At 55.4% G+C, this 21,492-nt stretch overlaps 1 protein-coding gene across 2 annotated transcripts in view; it reads right to left on the bottom strand.

Moving 5' to 3' along the window:
• Positions 1-5,663, bottom strand: part of RADIL (Rap associating with DIL domain) — a 56,419-nt gene extending 50,756 nt beyond the window's left edge. For both annotated transcript variants that reach the window (XM_082858020.1, XM_082858021.1), the window contains exon 1: positions 4,994-5,663. In XM_082858020.1, the coding sequence (XP_082714146.1) occupies positions 4,994-5,621 (628 nt within the window). In that variant the 5' untranslated portion in view covers positions 5,622-5,663. The remainder of the gene's footprint in view (positions 1-4,993) is intronic.
• Positions 5,664-21,492: the final 15,829 nt, after the last annotated feature.

Genomic DNA, 21,492 nt, shown 5'->3' on the forward strand with positions numbered 1-21,492 from the left:
CAATGCGTTTGGAATAAGGATCCAACCTGACTTTTCCTTCCCTGCAGCGTCCACCCTGGCCATACTTTGGCCAATTCCTATTATGTTTTGTGTCTTTCAAACATTTTACGCCACTTCTGATCTCCCCCTGTGTTTAGCACTGAGCCTCCGGAGGTTCCTTGGCCAGAAGTCTCCCGAGGGAGGACGGGGTGCTGCCAGCCGGGCCCCAGGTGGGCAACACCAGGCTCGGGAGAACAGGGCTGCTAGGCCTCCTTCCGACACCGCGCTTCTACATGAAACTGAAAACTATGAATTTTTTTTTTTAATGAAACTGGCTATTAGCAGCTAACCATTCAACTTTATGTTCTCTTTAAGTTGAAAGTCCTCAAAGATGTCTTTTAAGTTCAAATAGTTTTCTAGCTTTAGACTGATGGAAAAAGTTGGGCATTGTTTTGTTTCCCCCAAACTACATAAAATAAACATTTCCCTCAATGACTGCATCGCTGAGAATATGCCCAGAGGAAGCCTCACTCAACAGGCAGCTGCTCTTCAATAAAAGGAGAAGAGAATCCAGACCGCCTTGTTCATCCTGAGATAAGTGTTATTAAAAATCAGATTCGTGGCGGGAGGAGAAAAACATCCAAAGAAAACAGCACAGAGAGGTCGGGGGACTCAAGGGGACAGAATCCGCGGCACACAACCAGGAGATGGAGACAGCAGAGGCTTCGTGAGGCGCCTGAACATCCCTGTTTAGTCGGGGCTCAGGCCCATCTGCCCGTCTGTGGATGACGGCAAACACACCCAAAGTCAGGCACAGACGACACACCTGCCACCACTCCAGCCGGCCTTGGAAGAGAAGGGAGGCTGGCAGGTCACACTGTCGGCGCCAGAGCAGCGCACTCCTCACTCAAGCCCCCACCTGCACTAGTGGGCAGCCATGCCGTCTGCACGCCACTCCCACCTGCCCTCCCCCCACCCCACCCCCAAGCCCCCGCAAAGAAAACCAGTTCCAACCCTGGAGTCTTGGATGCACCCGGAAGCCGAGACTCACAGAGGAGCTTGCTCTTCTAATTGGCATCCACCCTTAAACAGGCGTTTAATGAGCACCTACTGTATGCCAGACCACACAGACATTGAAGGGCAATTTGTGACGAGCCCAGTGCTGATGCAGAGATGTCCCTGCAGAGAGAACCTCAAGCCTCGGTGGCTCTTAGAAACCCTCTAGCCTTGTCTCCTCGGAAGAGGGCACCGAGAGCCAAGGAGGCCCTGCCTTCCAGCATCCGGAGAAGGTCAGCCTCTGCGGGCCGGGGTAGGCCACCCAGGAAGGCGTCCACTGGCACAGAAAGAAGCTCGCACTTCTCCTCCTCAAGGCACCCAAGTCCCTCAGACGGCGCCCCCATGACAGCCAGCCTGGGCTGACGGTCCAGGTCCCGGGGCACAAGGCCACCGGCCCCTATGGGAGGCACAGGGCGTGGCCAACAGACTGAGTTCCTCCAAAGGGTCCAGGCCACCGGGTCCAAATCCGTGGTTCCCACCCGAGGGCGAGCTTGCCCCCAGGACACTCAGCAAGGCCCAGAGGCGGCCGGGCCTGGGACGTGGCTAAACGTCCTGCAAGGCATAGGGCGGTCCCCTACAGCGAGGAGCTGCTGGCCCAAAGTGTGACGGGACTGAGGCTGAGAATCCAGTTTACAAGCTCTCGTGCATCCTGGGAACACAAATAAACCCAGCCCTCTCGCCCTTCCCCAGCCGCTGACAAAAACCACATGGCCCGCCCTCCCTCCCCAGAGGGAGAAGTGATTACTGTCTTTATCTCGGGCACCAGCGCCCGCCCTGCGGGGCATGGGCCCCACAGCCAGCCCTCTGGGAACACGCTGGCTCCGCAGCCCCGCCCCCACCCGCCGCGGCCCCGGGGCTCACTCGGGATGTTCTGATCCTCTGGAGACCACTGAGAAGCTGGCAGCTGGGAAAGGCGATATTTATGGAAAACAAACGCCGAAAGTGCCTGAGCGCATTACCACGGGCGCAAAACCACAGTCCAAACGGTCCAGGGGAACCGGGTGGATTCTTCCTTCAGTGCCCTCGGGAAGTGCCTGGTACAGCCGCTTCTGCCACCTGCCCTGCTGGGGCCTATCCCAGTTCACCCAAGGGCGCCTGCGGTGGGCTCCCAGCCCCGAGAGCCTAGCGGACGCTCGCAGTGGGCTTTTAACGTGAAATCAGCGAGCCCCAGCTCACCCACACGTGGTGGGTCTTCTGCCGTGGGAACGATCCGGGAACGATGAAGATCACTGTGACCGTTCAGTAACCTGAAGCCTGGGGCGGCCGGCATTCGTTCACGTGCACGCACACGCACGCGTGCCCGCACAGGCGGTCCCTTCCTTTTGCACACTTTGCCAGGGGAACGGGGACAGCGTCACCCGTTCTCGGGGAAGGAAGAAGGGAATCAGGGTGCCTGGAGCCTGCTCCACGCTGGGTCCCCATCTTCCTCCACAGTAAAGCCCCCACCCCGTGGACACCGCCGAGCTCACCGCAGCCGATGCCACCTCACAGCGACGCTCAGGCCGCTCGGGGCGCCAGCAGCATCTGGGGCTCATCGCAGGCGGGCCGCCCAGGAGGTAGGGAGCCCCCTTCCCTGGAGACAAGACCACAGGTGTCAGGAACGTGGGCGGGAGCCGCGGGGTGGGGGTGGGGGGGAAGCGGCCAGAGGGGCTGGAGATTCCTTCTCATCATCAACGTAAGGCGGCTGGCACCCACCCGACACCAACACCCTTCACTCCTCCTTCAAGTCTCTCTGTGGTTCCCACCGGCATGAGGAGGCAGGGCGTCTGGGACCTTGGGGGCGCGCTGGGAGGTGAGGGGCATCTGCAGATCGGGAGGGGCCGCATCGGATTCTTTACACAGGGGAACAATGCAGAGCGTGAGTGTGTGTTCACGTGCGTGAGTGGGAGAGCATGCGTGTGCATCCTTGTATCATCAGGATCCTCAGACAGACCCTAATGCAAAGGTCCCGGGCTCTGGTGATGCTCCGCCAGCAACCCGTGGAGCAGGGCTGGAGCGGGCGGGCCCGGCTGCAGGGTCCCCAGTGCCGGCTCTGCGTCTCGGTAGCTGGCGAAGGGGACAGCACGGCCAGGAGGCACAGAGCACCCAGGCCACACCCAAGTCAGAGGCCGGCCAGGAAGGCCAACTCCCTGGGGCCCGGGAAGCCTGCCCCAGGCAGGTAACACAACCCACTTCCAGCCCAGAGAAGTGTGTCAGTGAGACCCGCCCGCTTCAATAGACTCTTTCTCTGAAAGGTTTCGCAAAGCCACCACCAAGTTGAATATGTCGTGGGCCTTCTCCTGCCTGGACGAACATACAAGGAACAGGTCCAAAAGGGGTCTGTGAACAGGAGAACAAAGCCCTGCTCCCCGCAGATAGCGTCTAGCCTCGTGGTCACCCTGCTCCCCCCACCCCCCGGCCAGAGCGATCACCCACGTGACACAGAGCAGGCCTTCCAGGGCCCACCGGGACCCGAGGCACAGCGACCCGCAGGACAGGCAGGGCTGGCCCGGCCCACGTGCTCTTTGCTCTCCATTCAGCAGAGAAAAGACTGGGCAGGACAGTGACCATGAGCTGAACACCCGCCCTCTCCACCCATGTGACGCAGCCCCTTGCAGGCCTCCGAGAGTGCGGAGGGGAAGGGACCAGGCCTCCAGAGAACAGCGAGGCGGTGTCAGGACGAAATCCAAACCCCTGCCACCGGGCCTGTGGGTGGGGCGTTCAGGCGCTTGTCCAAGGAGAGTTAAAAACAATAACGCAACACTGTAAATCAACTATCTTCGATAAGATTAATTTTTTTCAAATAGTTAAAAAAAAAACCCAAACAAACAAAAAACAACCCAGTAACATCAGCTACTCATTGGTCAGTTTTTCCTTATCCCCCATGCCTGCAACTCTGCACAACGTCGGTGATAAAACACTCCACCCCCCCCATCAGAGGGACCCCAAACCCGCCCTTGGTCCACCCCTGCCTGTGAGCACACAGGAAAACCGCGTGCAGGAGGCGGTCAGGACGCACGGCCGATCAGAGAGCTCCGCACACACCACTGCACCGGCCCTCGGGTCACTGGATCCTCCAGATCACGAGACTGGGGCCAGAAGGGCCACCGAGAGCCCACCGCCGACCGCAGTGGCCCCGTCAGGCCCCGGCCTGCCACACCCTCGTCTTCACACCCCAAAGGCACAAGGTGGGTTTCGCGCCAGAGGAGAACCGGAGAACATGAGCATTCGCGACACCTGGGGACGCACACAAAACGTCAGAGCTCCAGCCCCTCGACCCCGCAGCACCACGAAACCGAGTGATGAGTCTCCTGAGGCCACTGAACGCCCTCTGCTCTGAGCCACACGTAAGACCAGTGCACGTGCTCGTGTGAAGCCACCAAAGCCAAACGTGACCTGAGATGCGCTGAAGAGTCTGTGGGCGTCTGAAAAACACCCATGTTTTATGGCGCTTCCCTATTAAGACAATGAGCTTCTTTCCGCCGAGTGAGCAGAGCAGCGTCCCGCAGGGCCTGGAGCGCCCCGGCCCCGGGCAGGGGCTCAGCGCTGCTCCCAGCACGACCTCCACTGCCCCGGCGCGCCCCCCAATGCATCGCACCTCCGGAGACCCGCTTCCTCCACCGCCTTCGCGTGCGCTTGCCCCTGAGATTGCCCCGGCGCCTCGGGCACTGAGGGGCTTTCTGCACCGCGTGTGCCGCCTGCACGGGACAGGGTCCTCTCTGCGGCCAATGACACGCATGCCAGCCCCCTGGACGGCCATCTTCAACCGAAAGCAGAAATCGCCCCACGGCACTGCAAGACGCCGTGAGGAGCGCGGAATGACCACCAGCAGGCGCCCTGCAGACAGCCCCGCAGAGCAGGGAGAAGAGTCCGTCCTGAGCGCCACCGCGGCAGAGGCCCACTGGCCTCCTCAACAACACGCCTGCCCGGTGCTTCCCGGAGCGGCGGCCGCCCCGCGCCTCCTCGCGCCCCTCCTCACCTGCCGTCACAGTGTCCACGTCCCTGGCTGCCAGCTCCTCCATCTCCGACCTCTTTCTCAGCTCAAACCTCCGGGACAAGCCTTCTCGGGGTTTCCATAACTCCTGGATCAGGAGGGGCTTCTCGTTGTCGCCGAACACCCGGAAGCCCTCGGCCTGCCACTGCCGCCCGGAGTCGCCGGCCTGGCCCACCACGTCGCACAGCACGTACTGGCCGGCACGCTCGGGGCTCAGGGCGTAGCGCTCCAGGGCCTCCCTCACCAGCTCCCGGGCGCTGGACGTGCCGGTGGCCAGGACGCTCTTGTAGTGGGTGCCCGTGCACACGCTGTCCCCGAACACCTTCAGGACCCCAGGGGCCGAGAGCTGGGTGGAGAGCTCGGCCGGGTCGTCGCTGGTGCCCAGGCTGGAGCAGGTGGTGTCCAGGTCACGGTACTTGTAGCTCAGCGTCCGGGACAGCACGCTGGACAGCAGCTGGCCCTGCCGCTTCAGCTTGCTCTTGGCAGGTGGGGACATGATGAAGTGGGTCCCATAGAACATGGTGGGCCCGTCTTCACGGACGAGCACTGAGGGCTCTGGCCAACAGCAGGGAAAAGGCCGCGTCCTGGGAGAAAACGAAAGGCGGGTTACCATCGACCAGCAGAGCGACAGGAGCCCACGAGGCTCGGGGGAACATCAACAGACTGGACCGGCCGTCTAGGGCCCGGCGCCCCAGCAGAAGCTGCGGACACGGCACCTCGGCCGGGTCCAACAGTGAGGATACAGACGAAGCCGGCGGAACCGAAGGGGACAAAGCAGGTTGGAAGGGGCTGAAATGCCCTTCAAGGCAAGCCATTACTGGGAAGCACGGTGAGGTCACCCAAAGCCAAGACACGAGAAGCCTGGGCACCATGCGCTCCGCACAGCAAGCTACCAAGAAACAGGGCCGGCCAGGGTGGGGCTGGGTGGTGCTCACAGGGTGGAGTCCCGGCGGGGCTGCCCGGCCTCATCTGAGTCAGCCCCCATCTATCCCATCGCACCCAAAGTCATAAACAACTCTGAGCGCACAAGGCCGTGTCTTCCTAAACGCCACCTCCCCCGCACCACAGCCTATGCTACAGAAAATTCATCACAAACAGCAATGGAACTAGGCAATCAGGCCAGGTGGCAGCCACACGAGCAGGGCAGTAAGCGACCGGGCATTCAAAACACCACCCCCGGGATGCTGCTCCCGGATGACTGGTCCTGGCTCTGAGGAGCCACTTCCCTGGGACGGCGGCACTAGAACGGACACATGACCACAATGCACACAAAAGGGCCCTTCCAGAAGCAGTGGAGGCACGGCTGGAATGCATGTGTCCACCCACGGCGTCCAGCCTGGCTTTCGGGCACTGGCCAGGCCGGAGAGGCAGTCTTGCCGGGTAAATTAGAAAACAGCTCTGGGGCAACAAGGTGTGTCATAAAGTCATGACTCTCGTGTGCTTAATGCCCCAAAGGCGTAGGGTTCCAGACAGAGAGTTCGTCAGACCCCCACACACACCCAAAGCTCCGGGGCAGCAGGCGGGCAGAGTCAAAGGAAGATGTCCTGCTTCACAACGAGTTGGTGGAGGCTGAACACCGCCCATCTCCTGACTCTGTGCCCCACTTCCAGGCAGACAGACCAAAGAAGAAAGGGCCATTTTCTAGAAGCTCTGCAAACAGTGGCCCAGGACCTGGTGAGAGCAGCTCTGGGCACCTGCCGTGGATGAATGTCAGCACTGAACTCCGCTACGGTCCTCTTTTCAGCTCTGACTCACTCGTGGTCACAGGCATTAGGAGAGGCTTTCGGGAAGCGGAGGGGACTGCCCAGGGCGGGAAAAATGCCTAGGGAGCCCCCCAAAGAAAAGGAGCGACCCGACCCCGAGGGACCCAACAGGGCAAGTGGCCCAGCCTCGACACTGACACTGAACTGGGCTCTTCCCGGCTGGCCCCTGGGCCTCGGTCACATCTGCGACGTCATCACTCCCACCAGGGCTGTCGGGAACGAAGGCTGAGCAGCAGACCCGCCCTTCAGTTCCTCTAGAACCAGCCACCTGACATCCTCGGCGAACCCTGCACTGTTCAAGATGCTCTGACGACTTCACGCACCAAAGACTGGGTTCCGAACACGAAGGTCTGCCCCATGGTGGGGTGGGGGGCGGCACTCCTCCTGTGCCAACAGCGTGCTTCTCACCGTTTACCACGCAGAGCCTTTTACTGCGGACCAGCCTTCCGAAGCCTGAGCCTGCTGAGAACAGCCAAGTGTCCCAAGCAGAGGAGCACACGAGGGCCTCCGGGCTGGGGAGTAGAGCTAGAAAGCAGTATCTAGCCGGAGGCTGCTTCCCCTCCCCCGAGGAAAGTGCCCACGCCTCCCTGTCAGCCGCTGCGGAGCCCAGAGCAGGTTGCGGCTCCCCCCTTGGCCCCATCCAAGGCCCCGGCCAAACTTACAACAGAAGCGTTTCCAGTAGCCCTCACGTGACAAGCACACGGCTTTGGTTCGCACATCACATCAGCGGCTTCAAACCACGGCGCCTTCTGAACGTCACACAACCCGCCTCAGAAATTCCCAGCACGTGCCTCTGGCCACCACACGTTCTCGGAGGACCTGACCCCTCCACAGACACCTGGCTCACGTCAGGCACGGCCCCGGTGGTCCCGACCCAAACCCCCAGGGGCCCCCAGGGCAGCCCCTGCCACCAGGCAGCGTCTGGCTGGGAAACCTCTGCCTTTGGAGGTAATGCCGAGGGTAAATTTAAATACAATGTGGAAAACGGCGGAAACAGTAGAAAACCAGGTCTCAGCAGAAGCCCAACTCCCAGAAAAGTCACAAAGTAAACACGGGGATTCAAAAGGTCCTCAGATACAACGGAGAAGTAAAATGCTGTTTTGCACCCAGGGGTGAACCTTACAGGCTCTGTAAGGTCTGAAGCTTATACAATTCTGCTTTAATTAAGAAAGAAATAGAAAATTACAAATACGCAGCTGCTAGGTCCCCTCCCAGGGCCTTGGAAGAGAGCCCACTCCCTCCTTTTCTAGGGCAAAGTTAGCAGCATCACGAAAAAGGGGTAGAAAATGTAGGACAGACGGTGACTCTCTCCCTTCCAGTAACTGCTTCATAAGCCCAAAGAAGTCCCAGTAAACACAGACCCTGATCTACTCGATCCGTTTTAACAGGAGGCTCTCTTCTCCTCACGGTCACTCCCTCTGTGGCCATCTTCAGAGAGGAACCACAGAGTGTGGCCATTGCTCATGTGTGCCCTTCCTCCACAACCACAAAACGCAGAGCACGGCCTCTCCGTCAAAATGGGCCAGATGCGTTTGTGCAAAGGGCAAGAGGAGTGCAGGAGTTTCCTACAGAGCCGAGCACACCCGGGGTCGCCAGATCTGTTTTTTCGGAAGCATGACCTGCCTTTTCCTTTTCTGCTCAGTTCTCTCCTCTTTCACACAAATACTCGGAGAAACAGGGGCCCAAGGCTGTAGGTCGCTTGCTGTTGCTTCTCCTGGAGAATGTTTTTCTCTTGTTCTCAAGGAAGAGTCCGATTTCTGATGAAAACAAGCCCATGTCACAGCAGCGAGTGAGGTCACTGTGGGGCTGACCAAATGGGTGGAGGGACACGGCCATTCCAACACTGCAATGTGGGATCCATTAGAATTTCCACCAGGGCAGGAAGGGAAGAGGGTAGCTTCTCAGGCTCTGCTTTATCCCCACCGGCCATAAATCCTATCTTGACAACTCAAGTCAGAGTAACGCTTTTAAATACAAAAATAATTTAACCAGATTTAAATCTGACATGCTAGCCCCTTGAGAGGAGGCGGAATTTTTCTGCCAGCGGGATTAATGGCTGATTCCTCTCTGGAATGAAGGAGAGGTGGCCTGTGCTAACGGGAGACACCTGTAACTAACCAGAGACACCTGTAATCACTGGTGGGCGGGGACTCAGAAAATTCTTTTCAGCAATTCAGATTAATCAAACACTTGACCAGGTGCTGGGAGCCCAAGTGTCTGGGTCTGCAGCCCCTCCCCAGCCCCAGCGACTGGCTCCCTAATGGGAAACAATCCAGTTTCTTCTGAAGGGTTCCCCAGGAGCCCCAGCTCTGCATGTTTCCTTAGATGCACTACTTGTCGAGCGGCTGGAAGTGGTACAGAAATAGCTGGGAGACAATGCTTTCAGCTGGCACACGAGTGGGGAACGCGCTGCTGTGTGAACAGGAAAACCGGGGCAGGCTGTGGGCCGGGGGATGTCCCCCCAACCCTGGAGGGAAGGTACAGACTCCGGCGCCTTGTGCCCACCTGCAGACCTCTCTCCAAGGGGGCCAGAGAGACTGAGGCCCGGGGGACCCCGCCGTTGAGATGCCAGGCTCCAGGGGTTGCAGGGGGGTGGCCGCAGGTGACCCCCTGGAACCCGCAGGCTGGGCCGCCCTCGCCCATGTAGCCAGCCTGTGGGACCCGCCCCCCGAGGCCGCGCCCGGGTCCCCCCCCACCAGGAGAGCCGCCTGTTTTCATGGCAACCGGACAAGCGGAGCCTGGGTGGCCGGAGAAATGCCCCGTGCGGGCCCAGAGGCCCCAGCGCGCGCCCGCGGCCTCCCCGCCCGGCCAGCCTCTGCGCCCCGGAGCCCCGTACGCCACGGAGCGACCCCCGCCTCCGCCGCCGCTCCTCTCGCACCCCGCACTCACCTCCAACACAGCCCGCCGCCGCCGCCGCCGCCGCGTTCCCGCGCGGCTCCCACACCCGCCGTCAGCTGGAGCCCTTGCTCCGGACCCGCGCATGGCGCGGCGCCTCCTGCCGGCAGCCCAACAGACCAGGCGGGCCCTCGGGGGGGCGGGGCCTATGTGGGCGGTGCCTCGTGCTGGGCGGAGCCGGCGGCTGGAAGAGGAGAGCTCGGGCTCCTCCTGCGGCCACCCAATAAATGGAGCGGGGCCTTGGGGAGGGGCGGGGCCTCCGAGGGACTAGCTACAGGCCCAACGGACTTGGAGGAGACCTCGAGGGGGCGGAGCCTCCGGGGATGGGCGGGGCGATACGAAAAGGGCTGGGCCCTGGCTCCTCCTGCGGCCACCCAACGGTCGTACACAAGACTTGGGAGGGGCGGGGCCTAGAGGGGGCGGAGCTGATGAGGGGTAGGGCTGAGCGCCTGCACCACCAGCAGACCAATTAATGGGTGTGAGCGTGGCCTTGAAGGCAGGGAAGGGCGGGGTTGGCTGCGGAGAGGCGGGGCTGTGCGGCGCGCCCCTAAGCTTCAGCTCAAGGGGCGGGGCCTATGCAGGGGGCGGGGGCAGTGCTAAGCTCCGGGGCCACGTGCCAGCCTCAGGCTGGGGGCGGGGACTGGCAAATTGTTTTGTCCCCACCTTCTAGTCCCTAGGCGGACAAGGCCAAGGAAAAGAGGAAGCAGGGTAAGGCAAGCGCTGATGAGAAGGGGGCGGTACAGAGCTGTGACATATATGAACATCCAAAACACAGAAAGAGGACAAGGGTAGCAGGCTCCATCTCCCTTACAATCTGTCCCCCACCCAGCAGCCAGAGTCTTAAATGACAAATCAGATCATGGCACTCTTCTGCTTAAAACGATGCAAAACGGGGCCAGGTCAGCTCCGGGGCTCTGGCCCAACGGCCCTCCTCGGGTAACTTGTTTTAAAAGAAGTTCGTGTCCTTAGAGCTCACTTTGGCACCGGTCGTCGGGCTGGGGTTTCGCCTTGGAGAAAGGCTTCTCACAGACAGCTCCCTTTGTCTGCTCATGGTCTAGACCTGGGGGATTCACGTGGCCTCGGATAAAAAGATGAATTCTTGAATTCTGACCCTGAGAGTAAATCTTTTTGTTGACAGTGGTTGGGGTATAAAGTTATATGGTAATGACCCCAAATTTGCGAAGGGGAAAGTGGGGAGGAGGGAACAGACATTTATTGACCACCTACTGTATGCCAGACTCTATGCCAGGGGCTTCACGTTGGTCATCTCATCTAAAGCTCCCATCAACTCTTGTGAGGCAGACGTTGTTACACCCAGAGAGGTCAAACAGCTAGAGGTAGAGCCAAGCATTGAGCCTCGGACTGTGTGATTAAAAAACATCCTTTCAGGGCTTCCCTGGTGGCGCAGTGGTTGAGAGTCCGCCTGCCGATGCAGGGGACACGGGTTCGTGCCCCGGTCCGGGAAGATCCCACATGCCGCGGAGCGGCTGGGCCCGTGAGCCATGGCCGCTGAGCCTGCGCGTCCGGAGCCTGTGCTCCGCAGCGGGAGAGGCCACAACAGTGAGAGCCCCGCGTACCGGAAAAAAAAAAAAAAAACCTTTCAGGACTCCCCATAAATATGTACAACCTACCCCACTCTGAACCCAAAGAGGCAAATATCAGAGCTGGAAGGAGAGCCTGGGTTTAAACCTGTGTTTTCCTCCTAAGGCATTCCTCACCATGATCCTGTCGCAAAGCCCACCCCTCCCAGCAACCCTCTTCAGCAGGGGTTGGCAAACTCCCACCTGTGGGCCAAATCTGAGCTGCTGTTTTTGTAAATAAAGTTTTATTGGAACACAGCCACACCCCTTTGTTTGTGTATTGTCTAAAACCGCTTTCGTGCAACAGAGACTTTACAGCCCCCAAAGCCTGAAATATTTAGTATCTGGCCCTTTACAGAAAAATTCATGGGCCCCTGCTCTTCAGGATCTAATGATGCCAACTATTTGCTATTACTACGCCGTTTCACACATCTCTATCTTTGCTCAGGCCACCCCCTCTGCCTTTTCCAAGGCTGCCATAACAAAATAGCACAGACTGGGGGCTTAAACGGTGGAAATTTATTTTCTCACGGTTCTGGAGGCTAGAAGTCCGAGATCAAGATGCCGGCAGGGTTGATTTCTTCTGAGGCCTCTCTCCTTGGCTTGTAGACGGTCAGCTTCTCCCTGCGTCCTCACACAGCCTTTCCTATGTGTGTGTCTGTGTCCTAATCTCCTCTTATAAGGACACCAGTCAGACTGGATTAGGGCCCACCCTAATGACCTCATTTTAACTTAATCACTTCTTTGAAGGCCCCATCTCCAAATACAGTCACATTCGGAGGTGCTGGGGGTTAGAGTTTCAATGTACGGATTTTAAGGAAACACAATTCAGCCCCTAACGCCAATCTTCATCACCTGGCTAATTTCTACTCATCCTTTAAGACTCAGATTAGGTGTTACTTATGTAGTTGCTCCCCTCCAAAGTGGCCCACAGTGATTCACACCTTCTAGTTTTCACACCTGGGTGTAGTCCCCTCCCAGGTTGAACAGGGCTAACCTGTTTAAACAGTAAGACGTTGCCAAAATGACAGTGTCATTATAAAAGACCTGGCTGGGCTTCCCTGGTGGTGCAATGGTTAAGAATCCGCCTGCCAAGGCAGGGGACACGGGTTTGAGGCGTGGTCCGGGAAGACCCCACATGCCCTGGAGCCACTAAGCCTGTGCACCACAACTACTGAGCCTGCGCTCTAGAGCCCACGAGCCACAACTACTGAGCCCGCGTGCCAAAACTACTGAAGTCCGTGCACCTAGAGCCCATGCTCCGCAACAAGAGAAGCCACCGCAATGAGAAGCCTGCGCACCGCAACAAAGAGTAGCCCCCGCTCACTGTGACTAGAGAAAGCCCGCGTGCAGCAACAAAGACCTAATGCAGCCAAAAATAAAAATTAATTAATTTTTTAAAAAAGACTTGGCTTCTGCCCTTCTTGGACCATCCCCTCTGGAGGGAGCTAGCCGCCATGCTGGGAGGACACTCAAGCAGCCCTAGAGAAGTCCACGCGGTGAGAAAACCAACGCCTCCCGCAAACAGATATCACCAACTTGCCGTCGGCGTGAGCCATCCTGGATGCAGGTCCCCCAGCCCCAGCAAAACCTTCAGAGGGCTGCAACCCTGACCAACATCCTGACTGCATCTAATGAGGGACCCTCAGCCAGGACCACGCAGCAAAGCTGCTCCCACATTCCCAACCCTCAGAAACTATGTGAGATGATAAATGTTTATTACTGACTTGCACCACTAAGTTTTGGGGCAATTTGTTATGCAGAGATAGATAAACGAACACCCCTTATCCAGAAAGGCCTCCCTGACCCCCAGACTTGGCTATATGCCCCTCCTCTGTGCTCCCACAGACTTTTATTTTTTACCTTTTTATTAACCAAGTCCACACTTTATCAAACCATGTTCCTTAAATGCAAATCAGATGTTGTTCCTGCTTGGCCTGGAGTCCTCTAATCGCTACCCTTCCTCCAGCTGGCCCCTGCGGACCACTCCACCTGCTCTCTCCCTCCACCACGGAGCCCCAGCACGACAAACTTCTGTTTTCGAACACATTAAGCTCGTTCCCTCCTCTGAAACCTTTCCCCTTGCTGTGTCCTCTTCCCCAAATGCTTGTCCCGTTGTGTTGGCGTGGTGCCATTTTCCTCTCATTAAAACCCATCTCCACTATCATCTCCTGACCATTCTCATGGTGGCCACCCCTGTGGTCATTCTCTGTCTCATAACCTGTCTCGTTTAATTCACAGGCCTTTATCACTATTCTTGTGTGTGACACTTGTGTGTGATTTTTGTGTGTATTTAACACACACTAGGATTTCAGTTCTGTAAAGGCAGGCGCCTCATCTCTCTACTGCTACGCTTGGCACCAAATAGGGGCTCCATAAATATTTGTTATAAGAATAAACAAAGGAATGAATAGATTTCCACCTATCTCAACCTCTTACTCCCTCCCTCAACTGGAAGCTTCTCAAGGGCAAGTACTGAATTTTATTCATCTTTGTATTCCTGCACCTGCCCCACTGGCAGGTGAGCAAAACAAGTTTTTGAACTGGGAGGTTAAATATCTTTGGAAATCCATGGGACAAAAATGGAGTGTTGAGCGGCCCTCTGTGGCCACCAGAGGGCGGCAGAGTCCCGGGACTCAATCTAGGAAAAAACCAAATGAGCGCAACGGAAAAGCATCTGGTTAAGGTCAAAGGGCAGGTTCCCACGGGATGGCCGGTCCCGGGGCGGAGAGGCTGGACTCTCGGAGGCCAGGAGAGAGGAAGGGAAGGAGGCAGCAGGCACAGGGAGGACGTTAGATCCCAGCCTTTCTTTCAGAGACTGTTACATCCGCATCCCTAGAAGGGGCTGGAAACAAGTGGTTTAACGCTCAGGATTCATGCTCAGTGATGTCGGCACCACTACCCAGAATGGCAGTGCTTCGGGCCTGGTCATTCCCCGTAGGCTCATCTGGCAAACGCCCTGCAAGTGTTATTTTTCGTCCCACATCCTCTGCTGAACAACTTCCAGTTGACAGTGAGTACCTCCCGGCACTGGTATGGTAACGTATGGGACGCCAGGACTTCAGAGTTGTATCGTTACCCACCCGGGTCCTTGGGCTCTTTAAGCAACAGAAATTGACAAGAGGCCAGACGAGGAGTTCAGGCCAGGCTGCCGCACAAGGGAGTGAAAGCAAGTAACGGTTGGGGGAGGGGCAAGGGGCGGCCGAAGGGGCGGCTTAGGTGGGCTGCCCACCCCCTTGCCCACCCCCTTGGTGGTGCAGGGAACATGCCCTGCTTTTGCTCCAGGCGCCTCAGAAGTGGCAGTTGGTTTGTGGCCTTTTTGTATCTCATTGTTCCTAATTTGCCCCGTTTGCGCATGCCTGCAGTTATTTTTAGTTCCTTTTAGTTTCTTTGTGTTCTGTTGCTTGAGGAGACCCTTGTCCAGGTGCCAGCCCTTCAGCAGAGGGTCCCAGCCTAGCTCAGTAGGGGCTGCCAGAGCTACAGAGTAATATATAGGGTGCCAGGACCACCCCATTAAAATAGATCACGAGGTCAAGTTACTTTACCTTTTTTTTTTTTTTTTTTTGCGATACGCGGGCCCCTCACTGTTGTGGCCTCTCCCATTAGCAGAGCACAGGTTCCGGACGCGCAGGCTCTGCAGCCATGGCTCACGGGCCCAGCCGCTCCGCGGCACGTGGGATCCTCCCGGACCGGGGCACGAACCCGTGTCCGCTGCATCGGCAGGCGGACTCTCAACCACTGCGCCACCAGGGAAGCCCAAGTTACTTTACTTTTTAATGCCAGGTCTGTTGTAAAGAACTTTGAATCACGTTTAATTAACTGTTAAAAATTTTAGGCTGGGTGGGATTTAAGAAATCATCTACCCCAGTGATTAGGAAACTTTTCAGTTCTAGTTTCTAGTGCTCTTGGGACTGGGAGTATGTTGAAAAGTTATATTTCAAGCCATGTAGGTATCAGGATTAATTTCATTAGCCAAAAACATGACCATGTGATAAACACAAACTCACAAATATGGGCAAATATGGCCTCAAGAAAACATACTGTGGAAGAACCAAGTGTCAGACCCTTGGTTGGTTCTGACATTTCCATGAAAATTAATTTTTTTTATTGTTTACTTGATTTGTTACCTGGAAGCATTTTTTTAGAAGGTACCATTTGGCTTATGATGTATGTTTGCAAAAACTAATTAAGATGGAGAAAATACTACATATTAACTTCTATTTTTAACTGAGACTTGAGAACACGTGGCCATTTTTCAAATTGGGGACGAAAGAGCTTGGTCCAGCTGGACATATTTTTCTAGTACCCAAGGAAAGAAATGTGTGAGAGCCCCTGATGTAATCCACCGTCTGCACTGATGTGGAACAGAAGCCAGGAGAGGCTAAGGGACTTGTCCAAGATCACAAAGTTTCATTACCAACAGATTATTCCTCCCTTGTAATATAGCACATTCAAAAACGTGGGCAAGCAGGAGAGTAGGGAGTTTTCAGTGATTACTTCTGGGCCATGGAGCTTGTGGCAGATTGCAATTTCCAAAGATAGCCACGTCAACACGCCCACAACAGTACATACCCCATCCCACACAGTCTTCTTACTCAGGACCCTCCTGAACCAGGTGGTGGGCAGGAGGTCTGCCTTCCCTCCCCTCGGTCTTGGCAGGATCTTTTTGGCTGTGTCCAACAACAGAACATGGCAGCATGGACGATGCAAACTTCCAAAGCTAGGTCATAAAAGACATTATGTCTCCTGCCTGCCTCATTCTTGGGACCCAGCCACAATGTTGTAAGGAAGCCCAGGCCACGTGAGGAAGACGCTTGTGGGTGTGTATTAAGTATGTCTTTTCTTCTGATGTTTTGACATATGGGGCCTTTGGGACCATGGGGAGACTGCCCCTTGCAGAGTGGAGATAGTAAACCATCCCTAGAGCTAGTAAACAGTTCACCTGTGAGCACACCTTGCATATGCAAATCAACCCACCTGGAAACCACACCTCCCCACCTTCTCTATTGGACTTTTATACTCTAGGCTAGTATTCCCTGTCCTCGTCACCCCAGTAAAAGTACCACAACAATAGGGACAGCGCCTACACCCCAGAGCCCACTGAAATGATTCAAACTAGCCAATACCAAGACTGCTTATACTGCCTCTCTCATTGCTTCCCAGGAAAACCACAATAAAGGCTCTGGCCCACATCCCCCCCCCCCCCCCCCCCCCCCCCCCCGCTCCCTCTGCCTCCTGACCCACCCTGCTGCTTCCCTGTGTGGCCCTGCCTGGTATCACAGGCCCCCTTCTCTTGGGAATCTGTGAGTAACAAACTGTCTTTTCAGTGGCAGTCATCTCCTGATCTTTTGGCCTACCTGAATAATAATAAAATCTACGTTTTAAAGCAGGGTGTTTGGCCAAGCTCCCCAGTGAGGGCTATAGTTGGCTCCCAGCATCAACCACCATGTGAGCGGATACACGTTCGGACGAGTCTCCTCTCCAGCTGAAGCCCAGATTCTGAATTCCTGACTGACAGAAGCCATGAGAGGCATTGATGATTATTTGTTGTTTTAAGACTGTATTTTAGGATAATTTATTAGACAGCAATAGACAGCTAATACAGGGTTTTTACTTTATACTTTCCTAAATATTCCAAGTTTTCTACAACGAACAGTGGCTGCTTTTATAAAAAGATTCGACCCATGTTATTTTTAAGAAGACAACTGGGCAAGCATGAGGCATCTTGAATTTTTATTTATTTAAGTTCTTTCTACTCCACTGGAGACATTCACCAGCAGGGTTATTCTTCTTAATACAAATGTTTATCAAATATCTTGTTAATACAAAAATGGCAAAATCTCACAACCACAGAAAGGGTCCAATACCAGCAGGACAGTTTTTAAAAGTCATGCCACAAATGCCAGTCTCAATACTGTAGACACGATAGGTATATAAAAGTCAGTAGGAAAGACAATCAGAGCTCCTGTTCCCCCCTCAAGAAAGGCCTTAACAAGTAGCAGGACCTACACCTGCACAGAAGGAGGCAGATTCCTCTTGAAACCTGGTGGCAACGAGGCCCCAGAAGGACATTAAGAAGATGCCTTCACCTGCTGCCCCAGAGCTCAGCCCTCGGGAGCAAGACAGCCCAGCACCATGGGAGGAGGAAGATGCAACACCCAAGGACCACGACCTGGATCCCAGGCCCTGCCCCGCTGGACCACCCTGGGCAAATCACTTAGCCTCTCTGAGCGGTCTCAGTCTCCCCGTGTAATACGCAAACAGTAATTTCATCTTGCCAGGTTTTGCAGGGAGAGATATATGAGAACACGGATGAGAATGAGCACGTTTGTGATTGTGTGTATCTGACCTGTTAATTATGAAGAGGGGACGGAACACAGAAAAGTGTACATAGGGTGAAGGCTGCAGCTCCCTGGTAAACCAGCTTCCAAAAACGTTAAGCTCTGGTGTGCAGCCTTTACCGATTTCCACGGTGTAAATATTCCCACCCTGACCAGTCTCACACGAGCCATGGTTTAAGGACTTTCCAAGTTCCTGAATACCTAACATTCGGTCTCCAGGGCGCCACACGCATGTAAAGCACACCGGTGCCCTCTGTGACGTCTCACCTCCCACCGGCGGTTGACAGTGTCAAACAGGGTGGCGTCTGCAGCATCCCCTCCACCACCGGCACGCATCTCCCTCCTGTGACACCAACCAGACCACCTGCAGGACAGACACACGCCCCCTCCCTCCTCCACAGCTCACACCTTACGCCAGGGTTGACTTTTCCTAACCTCCCAGATAACCCAGCTCTCTGGCGGCACCCAGGCAGGAGGTTCCTGGATGCCCAGACTCCCTCGGGGACGGGGACAGGGACAGTGGTCAATTGTAGGAAATCAGCAGCCCAATGACAGCAGGAAGGTGGCGGCCAGGACTGGGCGGCCCGAGAGCAGGAAACAAATTTCACCTATCGTCTTCGTGTGGCCTAAAGAAAACGCGCTCAATATGAGGGAAAACTTCATGTCGAATGATCCTCATCACAGAGCTATGTTTATCACGTGAATTAAAAGCATGATTAGAGAAATTGTGGTGGGCTTCCCTGGTGGCGCCGTGGTTGAGAGTCCGCCTGCCGATGCAGGGGACGCGGGTTCGTGCCCCGGTCCGGGAGGATCCCACATGCCACGGAGCGGCTGGGCCCGTGAGCCATGGCCGCTGAGCCTGCGCGTCCGGAGCCTGTGCTCCGCAATGGGAGAGGCCACAACGGTGAGAGGCCCACGTACTGCAAAAAAAAAAAAAAAAAAAAGAAAAGAAATTGTGGTACACCCGCTCAATGTAGACTTTTAAAATAATGTTTATAAAGGGCTTGAAATAATAAGAAAAAATACTCAGAAAGTTAAGAAAAAAGGTAGGGTGTAAAGGTGTCTATAGCAAGAGAAGAAAACACCGAAGTTTAAAAGTACACATTGAGTGGAGAGAACAGAAAGAAACAGGTGAGTGGTTGGTTACCCGAGGCAGACACTGTCAACTATTTTCTACCTGTCTAGCGTTTTCTGAAATTTTTATAGTAAGTGTATTTTTTTCCAAAGCTTTTATTGATACTTTATTTTAAATGTATTTATTTTTGGCTGCGTTGGGTCTTTGTTGCTGCGTGCGGGCTTTCTCTAGTTGCGGCGAGCAGGGGCTACTCCATCGCAGCGCGCAGGCTTCTCATTTCAGTGGCTTCTCTTTGTTGCGGAGCACGGGCTCTAGGTGCATGGGCTTCAGTAGTTGTGGCGCGTGGGCTCAGTAGTTGTGGTTCACGGGCTCTAGAGTGCAGGCTCAGTAGTTGTGGCGCATGGGCTTAGCTGCTCCACGGCATGTGGGATCTTCCCGGACCAGGGCTCAAACCTGTGTCCCCTGCACTGGCAGGCAGATTCTTAACCACTGCACCACCAGGGAAGTTCAGTAAGCATATATTTTTATAATGAAAACATCTTTAAGGAAACAACCCCCTTCCAAGTCACTTGGATATGTACTCCCGCAAATGAGTCTCAGGGTCCCTCCTCAAGGCCACCCTGACATGTGAAGACCTTGTCTGTTTCACCGGGGTCCTGTCTCCTTCACCCTGGGGGCTGCAGACCCACTCAGGGCAGAGGCCAAGCTCGCTACAAACTTGAGTTGGAAAAACTAGCCCGAGAGCCTCCCAGGAGCTCTCCGAGGTATCTCCCAATGTGCAGAGACACCGAGAGTAAAGGCCAGGGCGGTCAGTGTCCCCGCGGACCCTGGTAGTGAACTTGCCTCTTCCGGCCCCAGATGTAAAGGGACCTAGACTACAGGAGGCTCCCTCGCCAAGCCTTCCCAGCCTCAGGGAGGAGGGGGTGGGCCCCAAGCCAGACCAAGCTCAAAGTCGCCCGTTCCTCCCAAGCACGTGTCTGCACACCTACTAAGCGCTGGGCGCTCTGCTGGGCACTGGGCATTGCCAACAGTCGACGGCCACGGGGCCTGCCCTCAACATCGAGAGGGCACCCCAGACCACTGCTCACACCCCTCCTGCCTCTCTGTCCTGCCCACGTCTCCAGGTTCAGCTAAAATGGGCTAAAATTAGACAGCATTGGTCTATGATAAGGACCGCTGACAGAGCGTCCCCAGATGTAAAACAAAGGGGACAACTCCGGATCCAGCCCTGGTTCTTTTTTTTTTTTTTTTTTTTCTGGCGGTACGCGGGCCTCTCACTGCCGTGGCCTCTCCCGTTGCGTAGCGCAGGCTCAGCGGCCATGGCTCACGGCCCCAGCCGCTCCGCGGCATGTGGGATCTTCCCGGACCGGGGCACGAACCCGTGTCCCCTGCATCGGCAGGCAGACTCTCAACCACTGCGCCACCACGGAAGCCCTTAGCCCTAGTTCCTAACCACGTTTAGTCTGGGCCCACGGGCCCCCCAAGACCCTTCCAGGGGGTTCCCAAAGTCAACCTGTTTTCATCACGATCCTACGACATTATTTGCCTCTTTCCCACCCATGCTTTCACGCAAAGCTCTCCAGAGGCTACGGGATGGGTGATGTCAGAAGCCACAGAACCAAACGCAAAAGCAGACGGGAGACTCGGGGGCCCTCCGTTAAGCCAGACGTTCAAGAGATTTGTAAAAACACAAATGATGCCACGCTTCCCCCTAAATCTTCTTGTGTTTGGAAACAATACCGTTATCTTTAATAGAAAAATGTTACTTATGTTAACGTGTAATGAGTTTATGAATTAATAGGCATTTTAGAATACTGTCGGGTTTAATTTCTCATCCTGTATGATGAATGTTCACAGATAGAGCCCATAAACAAAAGTTCTTTGGGGTCCTCAGTGGTTTTTAAGAGTTCAAAGGGGTTCCAAGCCCAAACAGTTTGAAAACCACTGATCTACCAGCATTATCCAATAGAACTTTCGGCCACGATGGAAATGATCTATGGCTAGGCTGTCCAAAAAGGTAGCCACTGGCCCCGTGGGGCTACTGAGTACTTACGATGCGGGTAGTGTGACTGAGGCACTGAATTCTTTGTTTTATTTCATTTTAATTGACTTAAAGAGCCACCTGTTTAACAGCTACCATACCGGACAGCATTGCTGTTGACGATGTCTCTTATTTCTCTGTCCATTCGGGATTCTTTATTTCTACTTTCCCTTCGCAAGTTACTTCACCTCTCTGAACCACAGTCTCCAAATCAGTAAAATGGGCTCATACCTACCTCTCAGAGTGACGGTAAAGACCATGGACATCACACAGGACTTGGGACTGAGCTAGCAAAAATCAGTGACAGGACCCAGTTTAAGGAATGGCCTTGAGTATAAACGCAGGCTGCTGGGAGGGTTAACGTGAAACCCCATGAAAAAGAGACAGCGAAAAGCAAAAGCAGTGGTTAGGTCCCCAGCCCCTGGACACGAGTTCTGTCCCCTGGAGAACCTCACCACTAACAAGCAGGGCCGGGCCTCAGAGAAGATGAGCTCCAGAGCAGGGCTTCTGGAACCAGTGTCCAAACCACCCGGGAGTTTGCTGGAAGTTCCGACTCCAGAGTTCCAACTGCCCTTCCACCATGATCCACTGGCTCAGCATTCTGGGAAGTGGGTGGGGATCTGGGGTCTGCAGTTTAGCATCTCCCTGGGTGGTTTTCTGCAGTTTAGCATCTCCCTGGGTGGTTTTCTGGCCAAACCCTAGGGCTGAGAACAGCTGCTCTGACTTCTTCCAGCACAGCCATGGCCTTGGCCCCGCAGTTAACAGGACAGGGCGGTTCCGTACACCAAT

The sequence above is a fragment of the Leucopleurus acutus genome, assembly GCF_964270905.1.
Source record: "Leucopleurus acutus genome assembly, chromosome: 16".
In the NCBI taxonomy this organism is placed as follows: domain Eukaryota; kingdom Metazoa; phylum Chordata; class Mammalia; order Artiodactyla; family Delphinidae; genus Leucopleurus; species Leucopleurus acutus.